This window comes from Lemur catta, chromosome 11 (assembly GCF_020740605.2).
Source record: "Lemur catta isolate mLemCat1 chromosome 11, mLemCat1.pri, whole genome shotgun sequence".
In the NCBI taxonomy this organism is placed as follows: Eukaryota; Metazoa; Chordata; class Mammalia; order Primates; family Lemuridae; genus Lemur; species Lemur catta.
In genome coordinates, this window is record NC_059138.1 from 38,215,210 (window position 1) to 38,232,059 (window position 16,850).

The following is a 16,850-nucleotide window of genomic DNA, read 5'->3' on the forward strand; positions in this document are numbered from 1 at the left end:
TTACAATTTTGAGGCTGTGCAGTCGGGTACATATAAGTTTAACTGTCACGTCTTTTTAGTGGTGGTGTCTTTGTGCCTGTTAATGCTCTTGCCCGGGGTTCTGTTTTCTCTGATTAATATGGCTATTTAAATTTCTTTAGGTCAATATGTATTTACCTCACTTAACTCTTTCCAATCTTTTATTTTCAACTTTTCTGTATCATTTTGTTTTAGGTATCTCTCTTGTAAGCAGTATATAGCTGGCTTTTTAAAAAGTCCAATCTGATAGTGTCTTTTAATAGGTGAGTTTTATCCATTTACATTTATTGTGATCACTTTATATATTTGGACTTATTTCTATCTTCTAATTTGTATTTATGTTTACCTTGCTTTTTATTTGCTTCTTTGTTCTCCTTTCCTGGCTTCTGTTAGATTATCAAAAATTTCCTTATCCTCTTCCCGTTTTTCCCTGTGGTATCTGGGCCTCAATGGATTTTATCTCTGAAATCTATTTAGCAATTGCCATTAAGTTTTTAGCATGCATGCTGAACTATAATTTTTCTTCTAATAAAGACTAAGGTTATCCAAGATCTCTATCTATTCAAACAACACAAAGATCTTTGCATACTTTACTCACTTAAAGTCAGCTGGTGATTACAACAAAAGAATTGAAATCATGGCCCAAAACACTGGCAATACATTCTCAGCCTATTGATTCACAGGGTGATTAGAGGCACCCTGATTAATTTATAAAGCATGAACTTTTTGCTAATTCACTGTTTTACATTTTACACCCCAAGGTGCTTTGGGGCATCTCTCAAGTTCACAGTGATACTTTCATTCCCAGCTCATAAAAATCTCTCAGGTGCCTGAAAGCATTCTGAAGTAGAATTAGACAAAGAAGAAATCAGAATCCTGTGGTCCCCTTCTAGGGCCTGTTTTCATAAATCAGATTTGTCATTTGTCATAATCTTCAGTGAGAACATCTGGGGCTCCTTCTCCCTGCTGACTCCTGCTTGCTTACCTGTCCCTTGATTCTCAGACTTTACCGTGCACACACATCCCCCGGGAATGTGATAAAATGCAGATTCTGCTCCAGTAGGTCTATGTTTCTAACATGCTCCTGGGTTATGCTGGTGCTTTTGGTCCACAGACCTTCCTTTGAGAGCAAGTGCTTGGAGAATAAAATTTAGCTAGGGAAATTGGGGTTTCAGAGCTAGGTCAGGATTCTGTGATACTTCACGGAACAGCAGATACTAGAAGATACTTTCTTTTGAAGTGGTTTGGAATTCAGGGTCATTTTAATTCTGAAGGTCTCTCTGTCCCCCAATGGGGCACAGGTCAGACTGGCTGAAAGTGAGTGCTCCCTCAGTGGTCTGTGAAGCCCCTCCACCTCATCTGCCTCTGCCATCCCTCCTGAGGTCACACAGCAAATACTGCAAGGCTCAGGTCTGTCACTGTGTCAGTTAGATGTCACCCATTTGAGTTAGTGTGCCAAAGAAGAGTCTACCCAGAGCTAGGGGCGGGCTTCCTGGTAATTTATGTTTAAGACAAGCTTTTAATAGTGATACACTTTTAAGTGGTAACCAGGAAAAAGATTCTCTCCTCTTAACGGGTATCCATTTATAGGACTCAGCTGTTGAAGCTCAGGGGTAGCATTAGGCTTAAGTTTAATCTTCTGTATACCGTAATTTACAGCACCGGGGAAAGCATTGTACGTACAACTATTTCAGTCCTTTGCTGTGATAAATAGCTATTGCTCTTGGCGGAACAGACATGCCATCTCTGCTTTCCATTTATGAATATTGAATTGTCTCAGGCAGGCTTTTGCTGTACGTTTTTAAAGGGGAAATCCCCCGCTGATCACATCTCCTCGCTGGCCCAAAGTGTCATTTCCCTGCTACGTGCACCAGTCAGATCTTGGTCCAGGCAGCGATTCTGCAGTGCACGTGTGTTTCTGGTGACTGTTGCACAAAGCACTTACGACAATTCCAAGTGCAAGTCCTGCTAAAGGCTGCAGTTTCACACTGACTGCCACGAGCTGTTTGGAAGAAGATTTAGCTGGTGGCAGGAAGCCACGGACAAGGATCCGGGAAATGTCTTAGAGGCGATAATCTGATGCAGGAAAAACAGAAAGGGCGTGATTCTGTTGGATTCCTGACGGTGAGAAGATGGTGTCAGCTATTGAAACTAATGGGAGCAAAAAGGAAAAAGAAAATGGCCAGGCTATAAATCTCTAGGGATCCACTCTTTAGGAACTCAGAGACACATCTGCCTTCCACCAGATTTCCCTTCAGATACTTTATTCCCTGCTGGCTGGGAGGAGGTGAAATGGATATACAAACAGGACAGTCAGGTAGAGTGATCTTCTTGTCCCAGGAAACCCCTTAGGTCTGAGCCCTCTGGTCACCCCACACTCAGGCTTCCGGAAATTCCCTCTCTCAGCCTCAGTTCCTTTCCCCCAACAAACTTTCTGTGCCAGAGGGACTAAAATCCTTAGGCTGGCATTCCTTGATTTGTCTCACGTTTGTGAGTACCCAGGGTGTGTGCGCCAACCTTTGGCTAGGTCAGCAGTCCCCAACATTTTTGGCACCAGGGACTGGTTTCATGGAAGACAATTTTTCCACAGATGGGGTGAAGGGGTTTTGGGATGATTCAAGCACATTTACATTTATTGTGCAGTCAGACCTCTCTGCTAATGCTAATCTGTATTTGCGGTACGGTTCCTGTTCCTATGAGAATCTAATGCCCCTGCTGATCTGACAGGAGGCGGAGCTTATGGGGTGATGTGGGCGATGGGGAGCAGCTGTAAATACAGATGAAGCTTCACTTGCTGCTTACCTCCTGCTGTGTGGCCTGGTTCCTAATAGGCAGGCAGAGGACTGGTCCAGGGGTTGGGGATCACAGGCCTAGGGGATGGGATAAGGAGTTAAAGACTAACATGGGTAGAAATGATAAACACACGGAATAGTAAACTGTCTTCCGTGGGCACACTCTCAAATGCCACTTCCCAGCAGTGTCTCTCTGGAAGATCAGTCCTTCAAAAACAGAGTTGAGAGCCTTCTGTTCTCATTACTGTCTTTCAAGGTTGATCATATACCTACAGAAATATCTTACATTTCTACAGCATCTTGCTGTTTGTGAAGCAGTCTCTTGTAGCTCTCATTTTGATTTTCATAACAACTCAGTGAGGTTCACTGGTGGATACTGTTTTCACAGATTTGGAGGCTCAAAGAAATTTGGTAACTTGCCTGAGTCCACACAACTGACAGGGGCAGAGCTGGGGCTACAGCTCAGGACTCCTAACTCTCCCTCCAGTGCATTTTCCATGAACAGAGACCCGGGCGGGGGTGGGGGGGCCTAATGCACAGTGTCAGCAAAAAATGTGCCCACTATAAGAGGCAAATTTACCTTTCTGAAATGTCCAGCATTTGCAGTTTCTAATTTGAGACTTACATGCAACAAACACATCCTCTAGCTTTTTTGTATCTTCTTTATACGGGATCTGAGCTTTCTATAATAACTATTTGAAAACCAGTCTTACAATTACCATTTTGACTCTGAAGGAAGATTATTCAGTCTGGTTATAAGTTCTGATCTACCCTTTCATTTCCTGGCCAGAAGATTCCATCAGAACAAAAGTTACGGTCATTTCAGCAGACATCTAAGGCAGCTGGTGTGTTCTGCATGAGAATAAATCCATCCAGCATTCTGATTAGTTACAAGGGATGATGAGAGAACTGTGCAAACCAAAAACTCCAAGTGTGTGTTTCATGCATATAAACCTACTAATGAGAATGGGTTTTGGCAGAAAGCTAAGCACTGATGTCCCCGCCACTGAAGCTTAGAGTTGCTTGTTAGTATTCTGAGAGCTGGAGCACAGACATAGTTATCAACTTGATCTTGATAACATCTCCCATTCCCAGGCCACAGATAAGTTCATTGAACAGGAAGTTGAGAGGAAGCAAGCTGGAAAGAGTATTGTATGTAAGTGGCTCAGGAGACCTTGCAATTTGGGACTCCTTTGCAACCTTGCTGTGACCTCCTGCCTCTGTTTGCCCATCTGTGGAATGGGTCTGGTGATGATACAGCAAGGTTATTCTTAGAAGCCATAAATTTGAAAATACCTTGGCATATAACTCGTGTTATAAATATGACTCACTGCTATGTGAAAAATAGGTGTTTTTAGCTGAAATGTGCAATGAGGTTAGACAGGGAACATCAGTCACTGGCAGGAAGAGTGTTGCTAGAGACGAGAGGTGTGAAGGTAGGGGGCCAGGTGCTCGGCTGAGAAGGAGAACAGAGGGACCATCTATGAAGCAGTCTTGGGCAACATGGTGGAATGTTCAAAACAAACAGGCACAAAATAAACGTTTGGATGCCTGGCCTGAATTTAGAAACAAACAAAGGTGTTGGAGAGGAGCCTATGTCTTTTCACAATGCAGGCTCTGCACTCCAGCCACTGGCACCCACGGGATTCCAGAGGGCTGGGCTGGAGGAGGAGGAAGGCCCGAGCGAGCCAGTGCCAATGTGGGCTGCAGCCACTGTGTGTACATGAGTGTGCTAGGAGCAACACGGCAGAGTGGTTCTGAAAGAGCCAGACCCTGGAAGCAAACTATCTGGGCTTGACCTTGGCTCTGCCACTTACGTGTTTTGTGACCTTCAGCCAATCCCTCCTCTCTCTGTGCCTCAGTTTCCTCATCTACAAAATGGGAATACTAATAGCCCCTGTCTCAGAGGTGGTCAAGAGGGCAAAATAAGCAAACAGGACCACAACACACAGAAGATCACCTGGCATCTGTGTGCATAGCGTGGTGAGGACTTGTCTGGCCTTGTGAATTCCAGCACGTGGCAGGGAAGAAACACAAACTGGATTGGTTGAGGACAGCTCATCTCCAGAGGACTGAGCAGGTTGACACAGTCATTCACAGAGACGCAGTGTCAGTTGGAAAGCAGCAAGGGTCGTAGCTGGAGTGCTAACGAGCCTTGGCTCCTGGCTGGACCACTGGCTGGTGAACAGAGGGGTGGTAGGGGGCTAGGTTTGGCTCAGGCGGACCCTCTTAAACCTCCCAATGTGCCTCCTTCCCGCCCCCGGGGAAGTTGGAAGCTTGGGGGCTTCTGTGTTCACAAAAGCAGATTCCAGTCACCAGCATCCTAAAAATTTTTGTCTGCTTATCTCACACGAGTCAGTCTTTGCCAGAGTCATTTGCGGATACTGGACTCTCCCTACTCGGGAATCCCGCAAAAATCACTCCCTGTTATCTGTCTGCCTCGGCATGGGAGAGATCCTTGTCATCTGGAACCCTCGCTTCAGCCCGCCATCCTGCCTCACTGCAGTGTGTGGGCAGGTCTGCTCTGCTGCACACGTCTCCAGAAAGACTGGGCTTCAGGCTTTCAGAGCGAGTGTCTTTAAATCCTCTGGTGAAAGGAGACAGCAATCATCTGCTGGTTGGTGTTTGCCAAAATGTGGCCTTAGAACGGGCCGAAGTGATGGCTCCTGGCACGAAACCTGGTTCCCCCTGGGCGTACACCCAGCTTGAACAGCTCCTTTAAAACCAGAAGCAGTTTGTCATCTTTTGATTCTGTTCCAGCACTGTCCCTGTCACAGGTAGATAAATGAGGCAGCATATGGGTGTCCAAACGCAGGAGTGTCTAATCCCAGCGGTTTCCCGTGGAGCTGTCACTTCTCAAGGGTGGAGAGCACAGCGGGGTGGTCCCTGGCTTCGGGATTGTAACCATAAACAAATTTTTTTCATCGCATGTGCCATTTATATGCATGAAATGCTTTCTCAGAATCTCCCAGCCTCCAGTGTGCCATTGATAGGTGCATTTCTCATTTCAAAATCCTGAAATGAATCACACATTTGTGAGCTCAACATCTCGTGTCTGTAGTTCCACAGAATGCTACTAATCAAATCAATGTCTCAGCAAAAGCCAATAAGCATCACTGAATTAACAATAAATAGAAGTTGGACTTTGTGTTCTAAAAAGCCTTGATTCCAGGAAGTCAATGGGAAAGGCAGATGCATTTCAGTGCCCCTCGAGTTGCGTGCTCTAGATGTGGCTTGAAAGATACCCGCAGGATTTTCTACACAACCTACGTGGATTTTGGATTTCTTGGTTATGTATAACTAAAGCCACCAGGTTATTCCCAAGGATGCAATAGGCAGAAGAGGCCTCCTGATCTAGTTGCCAACACGTGGATGCCCCGTGACACTCTTGTAAATGAAGGATAGGCCTGTGCAGCGAGTTAGCTCAGCTAGCCAGGGCAGGCTTCGTGCCTGTGCCAAGAGGCTGAATGTGTTTCTGATCTGGCCAGACAGCTTTGATTTCTTCTGTGGCCGTAGTTCACATCCTTCATCCCCACAGCTGCTAGATTAACTGGGCATCCACAGTCACAGGGCCCAGGCTTGGCTGGATCAATTCAAGTTCATCCCAACCACAGTAAAATCATCTGCCCTGATAGTGTTACAGTAAGTTGTTGAGCAACATTGAGACACCCTGAGAAAATGTGGAGCATCCTCTCAAAGCAGGATCTGTTGAGCATTGGCCAGATTCTTACATAGGCCACTAATGCTGGTGACCATGAGAAGTTTATAGCCAGCTCTTCAATATCTCTGGCAACAGTTCCCAACCTTTTTGGCACCAGGGGTCGGTTTCATGGACGACAATTTTTCCACGGATGGCAGGGGGCAGGGCAGGCGTGGAGGAGCTCAGGGGTGCAGAGCTCAGGCGGTAACATGTGGCTTCGTTTTCTAACAGGCCATGGATCAGTACCAGGCCAGACCTCGGCCCAGGGGTTGGGAACGGCAGATCTATGGTATCAGAGAAATCTAGCATGAACTTCAAATTTAAAAATAAATCCCCCAATTCAAGCTTTAGCCAGTGGTTTCATACTAGAAACCTTTTAGGGGAGGGTGGTATTTCCTTTTATGTTTTCCCAATTAATCGGTAGCTTTAATAAGAAGCAAAATGACCCAACGGGGCTGAGAGCACAGCACAGGAGGGTAATTTGCCTAGGTTTAAGAGATGAGTCCGACTTGCTTTTCCTGCCTTTTCCACACTCCATTCGTCATGTATTCACTGTGTGTTTGCTACTAATACATCTGCTTATAGGATCAGGGAAGGATTGAAGGAGTTAATGAATACAGAGATACCCCAGGCCCAGCCATGGGCAGCATACAATATGTATTAGCTGTTATGACTTATTTAGGCTTATGGAAAAAGAGGGGAGAAACTCCTACTTCATGGAAAATGGTGAAACAGAATAGTGTGTTCATTAAAACAGGCACATACCTAAGTGAATCTTTGAAATAATTCTGCATTTCATTCATGGTAGAATCGTGTCTTTTTTTTTTTTTTTTTAAGCTTAAAAGCCGGAGCCAGCTGTACATGATATATTAAACCCACACATTTACTTACTTTAGAAAGGTTACTATTTTGAGAGTATGATCATTCCTGGAAAAAAAAAATTGTTGTGCCTCCTGTCCATTGAAAAGTTACATATAAAGAATGATTTCCATTCCTTGGATTAGTGTCTTACGATTCCTGCGCTCTTTCCGAGCTTTGTAATAAAGCAAGGTAGGGAGGATTGTGAATTCTCAAGGAAGACATTCCTCTGCATTGCCCCAGAGTTCACAGTGTCTGGCAAATATTAATAGTAGGCATCCAGTCAGTGTCGTATGAATGAATGGTTTAGATGTTTAGTCCTTTAAATCAGTGCTACTCAGCCTGTAGCCATGCATCGGGATCCCCTGCAGGGCTTGTTAAATAAAACACACTGTTGCTTCCCCTAACACTCCCCGCCCCCCACTAGGTTTCTGATTCAGTAGGTCTGGGTTGGTGCCCAAGAATGTGCATATCTAACAAGTCCCCAGATGATGCTGATGGCTTTGGCCTGGGGACTACATGAGAATGCTATGGGGTCCACTCCACTGCCTAGGCCCACCGCTATTTGACCTTTTCCAAGCCTTCCAAGAGACTGACATCTAGAACTGTCTGACCTTGCCCCATCAAACTGAGATCAATTTTGTAAGAATCACTGGGATTTGACCAGATGGAAAAGCAACCTGGATTTTTGGTTTTTAATAGTCAAAAACTACATTTTGCCCCCTGTATAACTGCGAGAGAAGTGAGAATCAGATTGCCACCTCCGTAGTGATGCTGCCTGTGCTGGCAAGACACAGCTGGGAAGGGGCGGAGCACGGTGGCGCACCTTGCAACACCGAAGCCAGATTGCATCTCATTCGGTCTTGGATTCCCCACCTAGTGTCAGATGCACTTAATTGCAAAGCTGAAACGAGACATGACCTTTTGCAGAAACTGCAGAGGAGCAAAAAGGGTACAGGAGCTGAGCATATGATACAAAAGGGAGCGTGTTGTTTGCAAAGTCTTTTTATGCTGGCTGTGGGCCTGGCTGAAGTCACTGGGCCCTGAGGTTCAGAAACAAGAGGCAGCCTCATGGCCCGAGGAAGACTGCCCTCTGCAAAGAAAAGTGACTCTGCTAATGCCAGAGGTCACTGTGCATGGCAGGCGAGGAGCTGCAACTCCAAAGCCAGGCCTTGGGGCTTCCCCCTCCTCCAGGCCCCCTCCTGAGGAAAGAGTCCTTGACACCATGAGGACTGAGTGGACACAGAGGGACGGGTCAGTAGGGTACCAGACTCCCTGAACAGAGAGAGGAGATGAAGTGGAACCTAAGAAAGGAATTGAAAAGGAGCAGGCGACTAAGGCCTCCCCTGAGGTAGGGAGTGTGTGAGTAACCTATTGCTGCATAGAAATGACCCCAACAGCAGCTTAAAACAAGAAACAAATACTTATTATCTTGCACAGTGTCCACGGGGCAGAGGTTTGGGAGCAGCTTGGCTGTGTGGTGCTGGCTCAGAGCCTCTCAGGAGGTTGCAGCCAAGCTGTCATCTGAAGGCTTAACTGCGGCTGGGGGGCCCACGCCGAGGCTCACTCTCATGGCTGGTGGCTGGAGGCCTCAGTTCCGTGCCTCAGTTCCTCGGCCTCCCCACAGAGCTGCTCACAGCATAGCAGTTGGCTTCCCTTAAAGCCAGTACCCCCGATGGAGGGAGGGAGAAAGTCCAAATGCCTTTTGTGACCGAGTCTCAGAAGTGACACACTGTCACTTGCGCTTTATTCTGTTCATTAGAAATGAGTCTCTAAGTCCAGCCCACACACGCAGGGAAGGGAATTGGGCTCTGCCTTTGGAAGGGAAGAGCGTCACCACAAAGAGTAAGCCTTTTCCATCCTCCTCTTGCCGGGCTCAGAAAAGCACAAGGGTAATCGATAGGGGATAGGGCTCTGGTGTGAAGATATGGGGGCCACAGGGTTTGGCCTGATTGGACTGAAGAGAGGTGGCTGGGTCGGGGAAGGGGATTGCACTCTGTGGGGGTCTTGCAGACCCTTCCCTCTTTCAGGCCAAGGGGTGACTTTGCTTAGAAAGGACTGAAGCCACCTGTGAGTCCCAAGGCTCGGATTTGGTTCCAGAGAAGAGGAAGACAAATCTGCTTAGAACCAACTCTGTACTGGAAAGAGAGCAACACACAGCACTGGGCATTTCCTTCTAGATGGTCCCCAGGGACAGAGGCATTGAAGGCAGACGTGGTGTCATGGAGTAAGGAGGAGCTTCTGGGCTGTGCCTCTCAGGAAGGGCATGGTGGGGGGGTCGGGAAGCAGGAGAGGGAGGAACCCCACTATTTTTTATTAAAATGATCCCACTGAGGATGATGGCTCAGTCCTTCTATGGGCAACAGCAGTCAGTCCTTAGTGGCTAAGGCTCCTGGGTCCCCTAGAGAGATCTGCCATGGGGCAGATGTTTATTCCGGCCACCCTGACTCCACAGATGCATTCTGTGTGGCAGTCTCCCTTTGAGGATGCAGAACCACTGGGGTCATACTGTGCTGTGCCTGTTCTTATCTCCCCTACCATCCCCAGGGAATAAGCTAATCAAACTTGCTGATGATTTTCCACTGAGAAGGAGATAGCTAATAACTTGGATGACAAGTATTAGAATACAATGTGATGTGGATAAATTGGGTCCATGTATTAAGAGCTATAAAATGAGATTCCATCAAGGCATGAATAATGGTGCCTGTGAAAAGGATTAATCAAATACCCCATTAAAAGGTATAGGAATTCTGGTCAGACGGCCCCTGTTTAATTACATGTCTGCCCCCACCGTCCCCCACTGCATTCCCCCCGCCAAATTGCTTTCTACTAGGAGAAATATGGAAAAGAGTTTAGAGGAAATAATGGAAAAATTGGGACATACGTTTTGATAGACCGAGATCATGAAGACAGATTTAAGCAACCAGTGTCTAATTTAGGGGGGGAAGCGACAATTGGCGTGAGTAATCATTTACAAATGTAATTTCCAAAGGAGCCCTGTTGATACCATTCAGCAAATGCCAACAAAGCATTTACTTTCCAAAGGGAGGAAGCAAGACAAGAGAAATGAAGGCAACCCCAGGCGTGGACCGGAGAACAGCCCAGCCCTAGAGAAGCATGAGGTCTGAGAATGGGCAATGCAGAAGATACACACCACTTCTGAAAGATCCCAGGGGACTGGCACTGTCTGGAAAAGCTTTCCTGGAAGAGGAGACACCAGCAGAGCCCTGACGTGTGGACAAGCTTCCATGTACTGCAAATTCGTGAGCACACTCTGGTGGCAGGGTCCAGTGAGAAAACGGGCTAGAGCAGAGCAGGGGGCACCCGTGGGGCTCTTCTGTCCATTTCCAACACCACAATGCTGGTCCAAGCCACCATCAGTTCTCCTGGACAACTGCCAGCGCCTTCCAGCTGTTCTCCCTGCTTCCACTCTTGCTCCTCTACAACCCATTCTGCACACCGAAGCCAGAATCAAAATCAGAGTTAATCATGTCATTTTCTTGCCCTGTGGTTCCCCATTGCTCTTAAGCTAAAAGTAAACATCATTATCATGGCTACAAAGTCTTGTGTGAGCTGGACTCACGACCTGTGCCAGGCTCCCTTTCACTTTCTATGTGCCAGTCCAGTTGGCCTTCAAAATTTCAGCCCATTGAGTCTTTCTGCCACAGGACCCTTGCACATACATGCTTCCCCCCCCTTCATGATTTCCTTTCATCCTCTCTTCCCAAAGCTAACTCTGACTTCAGAATGCATCTTAATGATTACTTCCTGGAAGACCTCCCTAATTTTCCTAACTAGATCAGCTCTCCCTTCTATGTTAAAAATAAATATTTATTATGTGAACATATGTGTTTAATGTCTGTCTCCCCAACTAGGCCTCAAGCTCTATGAGGGCAGGGACCCGGTCTTTGCGTCCCTGAAAGCCTAGCACAGTCTCAATAAATATGTGTTGGCTGGATCATGACATTTAATTAGGAACAGTGAGACTAGTTAAGAAATTATGCTTGACCAGAATACAGAAGAGTACCATTACGAATTCTTAATGGGGTGAAAACCTGAATTCATGTCTAGACCCTGCCACCTGCTGGCTGTGCTGTTTTAAATAAATCACAGACCCTCTCAGAGCCTGTTTGTTCATATAAAAAATGGGAACACTAAACAGCCCCCTCATATGGTTGCAGTGAGAATTTAATGAAATAATATAGATGCAGTTTTGAAACTGTAAAACCAGACATAAATATTCTTTGTCATTTTTCCCAGTGCCTGGCATGTTGGGTCATTAAACATTTGTTGGATGGATAGATGGATGGATGGATGGATGGATGGATAGATGGATGGGTGGATGGGTGGGTGGGTGGATGGATGGGTGGATGGGTGGGTGGATGGATGGATGGATGGATGGCTGGATGGATGGACAGACGGACAGATGGATGGATTAACAGTTAGGGAGCCAGCACGAATGACAGGAGAGGAACCTGGCATGTGAAAAACATGATGGAAGCCAAAAGAGGAGAGAATTTCGAGAAGTAGGAGGAGGCTTGTTGATTCACCCACAATGTCACATACAGTCGAGCAGGGAGGAGAAGGAGGGGGAAATCATTTAACTTGGGTAGGAAGAAGTCAGTGGTGACCTCAGGGCAATTCCCCCTCAGCCTTTTCATGTTGTCTGGGCTTTCAATGACATGCCTTAATTGCAACTTAATCACTTTACCGATTTTTATCTTTTGGGGGTGGGAAATCAAATTGATTTGCACATCCAGCAAAATTGGTGAGATCACTCCAGCTGCTGCCAGCAGGTGCTGACAAGTGAGGAACTGGACGGCAGAGGATAAGAAAATACACTCAACATTTATTTTAACAAGGCCTAGAAACCTTAGTTATTTAATAAATTGCCGTGGATAATTGGTTTCAATTTCAAGGGCTGTTTCATCTTTAACTCTCTGTCTTCCAGCACGAACAGGGCTGTATGTGTAGACACGGACATGGGGTATGAGACCTGGATGAGCTGTCACATGTTTTTATGAGCTTTCTGTCTCTTTGGTCACACCCCACTTCCTGCCACCACCACCATCCACGTGGGGTGAATCTCTCACACGTGTGCACACACACACACACACACACACGCACACATCTGAGCTGCTAGTCCTTTGGATCCAGTGATCTGTTTGTGTATAGGCCCTGGGAGTGAGTGGCCAAGCCTCGATCCAAGTCCCACACTTAACCATGTCAAGGCTAAATGTCATTGAGTGAGAAAGACACAATCAATAAATGAAACCCCATTGTTCTCCCTAGAGCTCCAAACCTGGCTGATAAAATTAGGTGCTCAGTTAAAAAAAAAAAAGAAGAACTGGCTAGAAAAAAAGGCCACCAAATATTTTGTTTCCATTTCCGTGCAGTAGTTGGTAGGATGGAACATGGGTTTATGGGGAAAGGGGGCACAGTATTCACGAAAACTTCAAAGTGGTTCAAAGAGAGGGTTTGAAGCCCCACAGCCCCCACGGCCCCACGGTCCCCCTTCAGGGGAGGTGGCTCAAGGACATGTTGCTGATCTAAAGACAGAATCACGCACGTCCCCATTCTCTTCCCCACACCTCCCAGATCAAGGACTTCCTTTGACAGCCCTGTGTTCAGTGTTTAGTCTCATCAGTAGAGTGGGTTCCTATGAACTGAAGCACACAGTTTGCCAAGAAGGAAGCTGAGGTCCTGGTCCATCCACAGTTGGCACAGTTCTGGGAAGAACCACCACATTCCAGCCTGGGGAGGGTAGGGAGGCACCAAGTAAAGACCTGCCTTCCGTGGTGGACCCTCGTGGGAAAGCTGGGTATTGGTGGGGAGGCCGGACACGGGCAGAGCAGGTTGCATGGCAGGAGCAGCAGGGCTGGAAGCTGGGACCACTGAGCTGTCCTCCCATTGCCACCAAAGGAGCAAGCCCCGAACTCCTGGGTCCTTCCAATGTCCAGAAACACAAGGACAAAATGTGCTTCAGACAGAAAAGCATGATGTCTCAGGCCAGGCTTGGAGCTAAGTTCACAGCTCAGCTTGCCTTGTCTAGTGCCTGCCCTGTCTAAGCTTAAGTCTTCTCATGTGTAGAAAAGGGGTATAATCGTGCTTTTTCAGAGACGTGGTATGAGGATTAAACACCGTAATGCATGTAGCATGCTGAGACCAGGCCCAGCCCAGAAAGAGAAGCTGGGAGCCAGGATAGTTCTAGTTTCCCTTCAAACATCACTGCTGACACCCAACCCAGCCTGGCCTCCAGGGACATCATTGCACCATGGCTATCAGAGGCTGGGGTTGGAAATCTCAGAAAGAGAGGAGTGCGTAAGGGGTTTGAGGTTAGGGGTTCAGATGGGGGACAGGGATGGAAAAGGGGCTTAGGGAAGAACTGGAGGATTAGAATTCCTAGTACCCTAGAGCAGGGGGCTGGAGGAGGAGCACAAGCCACAGAGAAGACAAGTGGTGAGACCTGAAACAGAGTGATGGTGTCACAGAGCCCGGGCAGGGGGAATTCCAAGAAGTAGCAAATCTTTCAGAAAGGTAGGCTAGGACTACTAAGAAAAAAAGTTTTTGAATTGTATTTGCCTTTTCGGTAAAAAGGAATTCAAATTAATTTGGCTTTGAGAATTTTAAATGCACACATTGTAATAATGAGTATACCCTAGAGCATTGTAACAGGGTCGGAAATCTCTTAGCATCTATACGATAAGCACAAGAACCCAGTCTTGCATGCAGGCATTTATTATAAAACTCCTGAGCCCAGGAAAGAAACCATTCTGTCTACCTGTGAAATATGCCTTGGGTCTTCTGTTTCTCCCCTCCCTAGCCTTTTTGTCCCCACCTTCTCTCCAATGTGAGTAGGGAAGAGACCTCACAAACCTGATTTTTTCACAAATACAATCCCTAGGAGAACCAAGGAAAGAAATAAGGATATAAAACCAGAATGTGATCATTTAGCCCCTCTGCTTCATTTCTATTATTCCTCTCCCATGGCTCTTAGGCCCTTTTGTGTCTATACAACTAATACTGTGATAGTTTGAAGGTAGTGTCAGTAGTCTGTTGGGTTGGAAGAAGCCTTGACTTCTGAGTCTTTATCATATCCAGCTGTTCTGGAGCTTTTTTCCCCTCTGCAAATCCAAACAGATATTTAATTCACACATATTTAATTTTAAGTGTTTTAAAAACTCCCTCCTAACACTCCCTGGGGAGGCCGAGGTGGGAGGATTGCTTGAGCTCAGGAGTTCGAAGACTAGCCTGAGCAAGACTGAGATCCCATCTCTACCAAACAGAAAGGGAAAAAAAAACCCAACCAGGTGTTGTGTCACGCCCCTGTAGTCCCAGCTACCTGGGAGGCTGAGGCAGGAGGATCGCTTAGAGCCTAGGAGTTGGAGGTTGCAGTGAGCTATGATGATGCCACCACACTCTACCCAGGGCCTCAGATGAGACTCTGTCTCAACAAAAACAAGACATAGAAACATGCATAATAAAGGGAAATTTAGGGAGAAAAAAAAAAACACAAGACAACTGAGCACCCTTCCTCACAACCCGCCACCCCTTCATAAATAAAATAAAAATAAAAATAATTTAAATAAAAAAGAACTCCTGTCTCCTAATATGACACTACTCATTTCTTTTGTCCATTATGGGGGTTCCATAGCTCTGAAGCACATAATTTAGGGTTCTGGACTTATTGGGGATGTCTGGAGGTCACCATTAAGCGGATGGGCTCTTTATTAAGTCAATATTTGGTCAGGCCTTTTACAAATGCTAATGATGCTTGTGGGACTGCCTGCTGAGATTAGAAAAGGGAAAAATTTTAAAGCTTACATTTCTTGCTCCAAACCATAAGTAAATGGCCAGATGTAACCCTCCTTTCATCTATAATTTATATTTATTACATTTGGTGAGTCCGATTAGTGGTTTAAATTCTTTAGGGTTTTGCTACTTCCAGTTCCTATCATGCAATCATCTTTGATAAAACCTAATGTATACAACCTTGGACCCCAGAGCGCAACGTGGTGCCAAATCCCATTCCAAATCTGTTTCCTACTAAAGCAAACTACAGTAGAAGACGTTAAGGAGAAGTATTCCTAGTCACTTCCCATTGCAAAAATATAAAAATTTTTTTTCCATAAATCACTAGTTCACAGGGAACTCCCCCCAGATCACATTTTTCTCCCTGCCTCATTACGTCTGTTGTGAGAGCTCCCTTTGCCCACACATTCGTGAGAAAGTGATCGTGGTGGGCTGTGCCCTCCTTAAGAACACAGCTGGCAAACAGGGTTTTTTTAAACGGGTGATTATTTGCTTTAAAAATGAGCTCGTTTGGACATATTGGCACGCACCAAGAGCAAAGTCCAGTCAGTGGGAAAGAAACTGCAGATTCAACAGCAAGAGTCTTCAGCAGATCAATTGTAAGGAAAAGAAATAGAGGGAGGGGAAACTGGTCACTTAAAAGAAGTTTAAAAAGACATAAAAATGGGAAGATGGAATTATAGTGTCCAAGGATGCACGCTTGGGTGCTGACTCCGTAAATAAACACAAAGAAGCGAAGACGGGCAGGAGAGGAGGCTGCAGGTGTGCCAGACACAGGGGGAGGCCCCTGGGGGGCTTGGCAAAGTTCTGGCCCTTCACCTGGCTGGTGGTTACCAGGGCGTCGGCCGCCTTGTCATCCCGATGCAGTACATTTGTCTTCGTGTGGCTTTTTGTGTTGTGTGGCCTGTGCTTTATTTTACAATACAAACTTTTTTTAATGAGTCCACTTGGGGTTCATATTACCTACAGTATTTCAATGATTTCACTTTGGGGCTTGGGGGTCTTATAATAAAATGTCTCACCTTTCTCACTAAGAGGGAAATTGGAAATCTAGCTAGAAGTTCACCAGTGGGTTGTCTGACAGCTTGGTCAAAAATGAGAGGAAAAAAGAGAACATGTCGATGGAGCTTTTCTGAGTTCTGGCTCCTGAAGCCTCCCAGGTCTTTACTTTTCCCTACTTAAATTTACACAGTTAATTATCCACTTGTTACTTTTAGTAATGGAATAAGCACCTGCGAACCCCCCTCCCCTGAACGAAAGGCAGGACCCTGACAGCAGCCATGGTGCTCCCTGCCCTCACCCCTCCTTGTCTCTAGTCATCTCTAAAGAGCTCAGAGGTTTCTTACAGGAACGTGTCCCTGCCATTAGCATCCACTTCCTCTACCTCTGCTGTCCCTGAAGATGCCAGTCTGAAGTGGCCACCCTAGTGGTGTGATCTAGGATGTCCTCTAATATACCTCTCCCTCCAGCTCGGGCATCACTCCCTTAATTTAAGGCTCTTGACCCTATTAAATGCAGTTCCAACAGAGTTCCAAATCCAGTTCCAGTTAACCACCCTAACATGGATAAGTTGGGTGAAAGTTCCAACAGAGGGTCGAATCATGAAGAGTAGGACCCTGGGAACCTGAGGTGGGGCACAGTAAGGGCTGGCAGGAGTTTTGCCTTTTCTT

General features: G+C 46.3%; 1 protein-coding gene across 10 annotated transcripts in view; it reads left to right on the top strand.

Annotated features, from left to right (window-relative positions):
* ATXN7L1 (ataxin 7 like 1) overlaps window positions 1-16,850 on the top strand; it is a 229,574-nt gene that overhangs the window by 95,159 nt on the left and 117,565 nt on the right. Inside the window, exon 4 of one of the 10 annotated variants that reach the window (XM_045564963.1) lies at window positions 10,414-11,492. The exons of the other annotated variants lie outside the window; for them this stretch is intronic. Within the exon in view, the coding sequence (XP_045420919.1) occupies window positions 10,414-10,496 (83 nt within the window). The 3' untranslated portion in view covers window positions 10,497-11,492. Of the gene's footprint in view, window positions 1-10,413; window positions 11,493-16,850 lie in introns of those variants that run through there. 10 annotated transcript variants of the gene reach the window in all.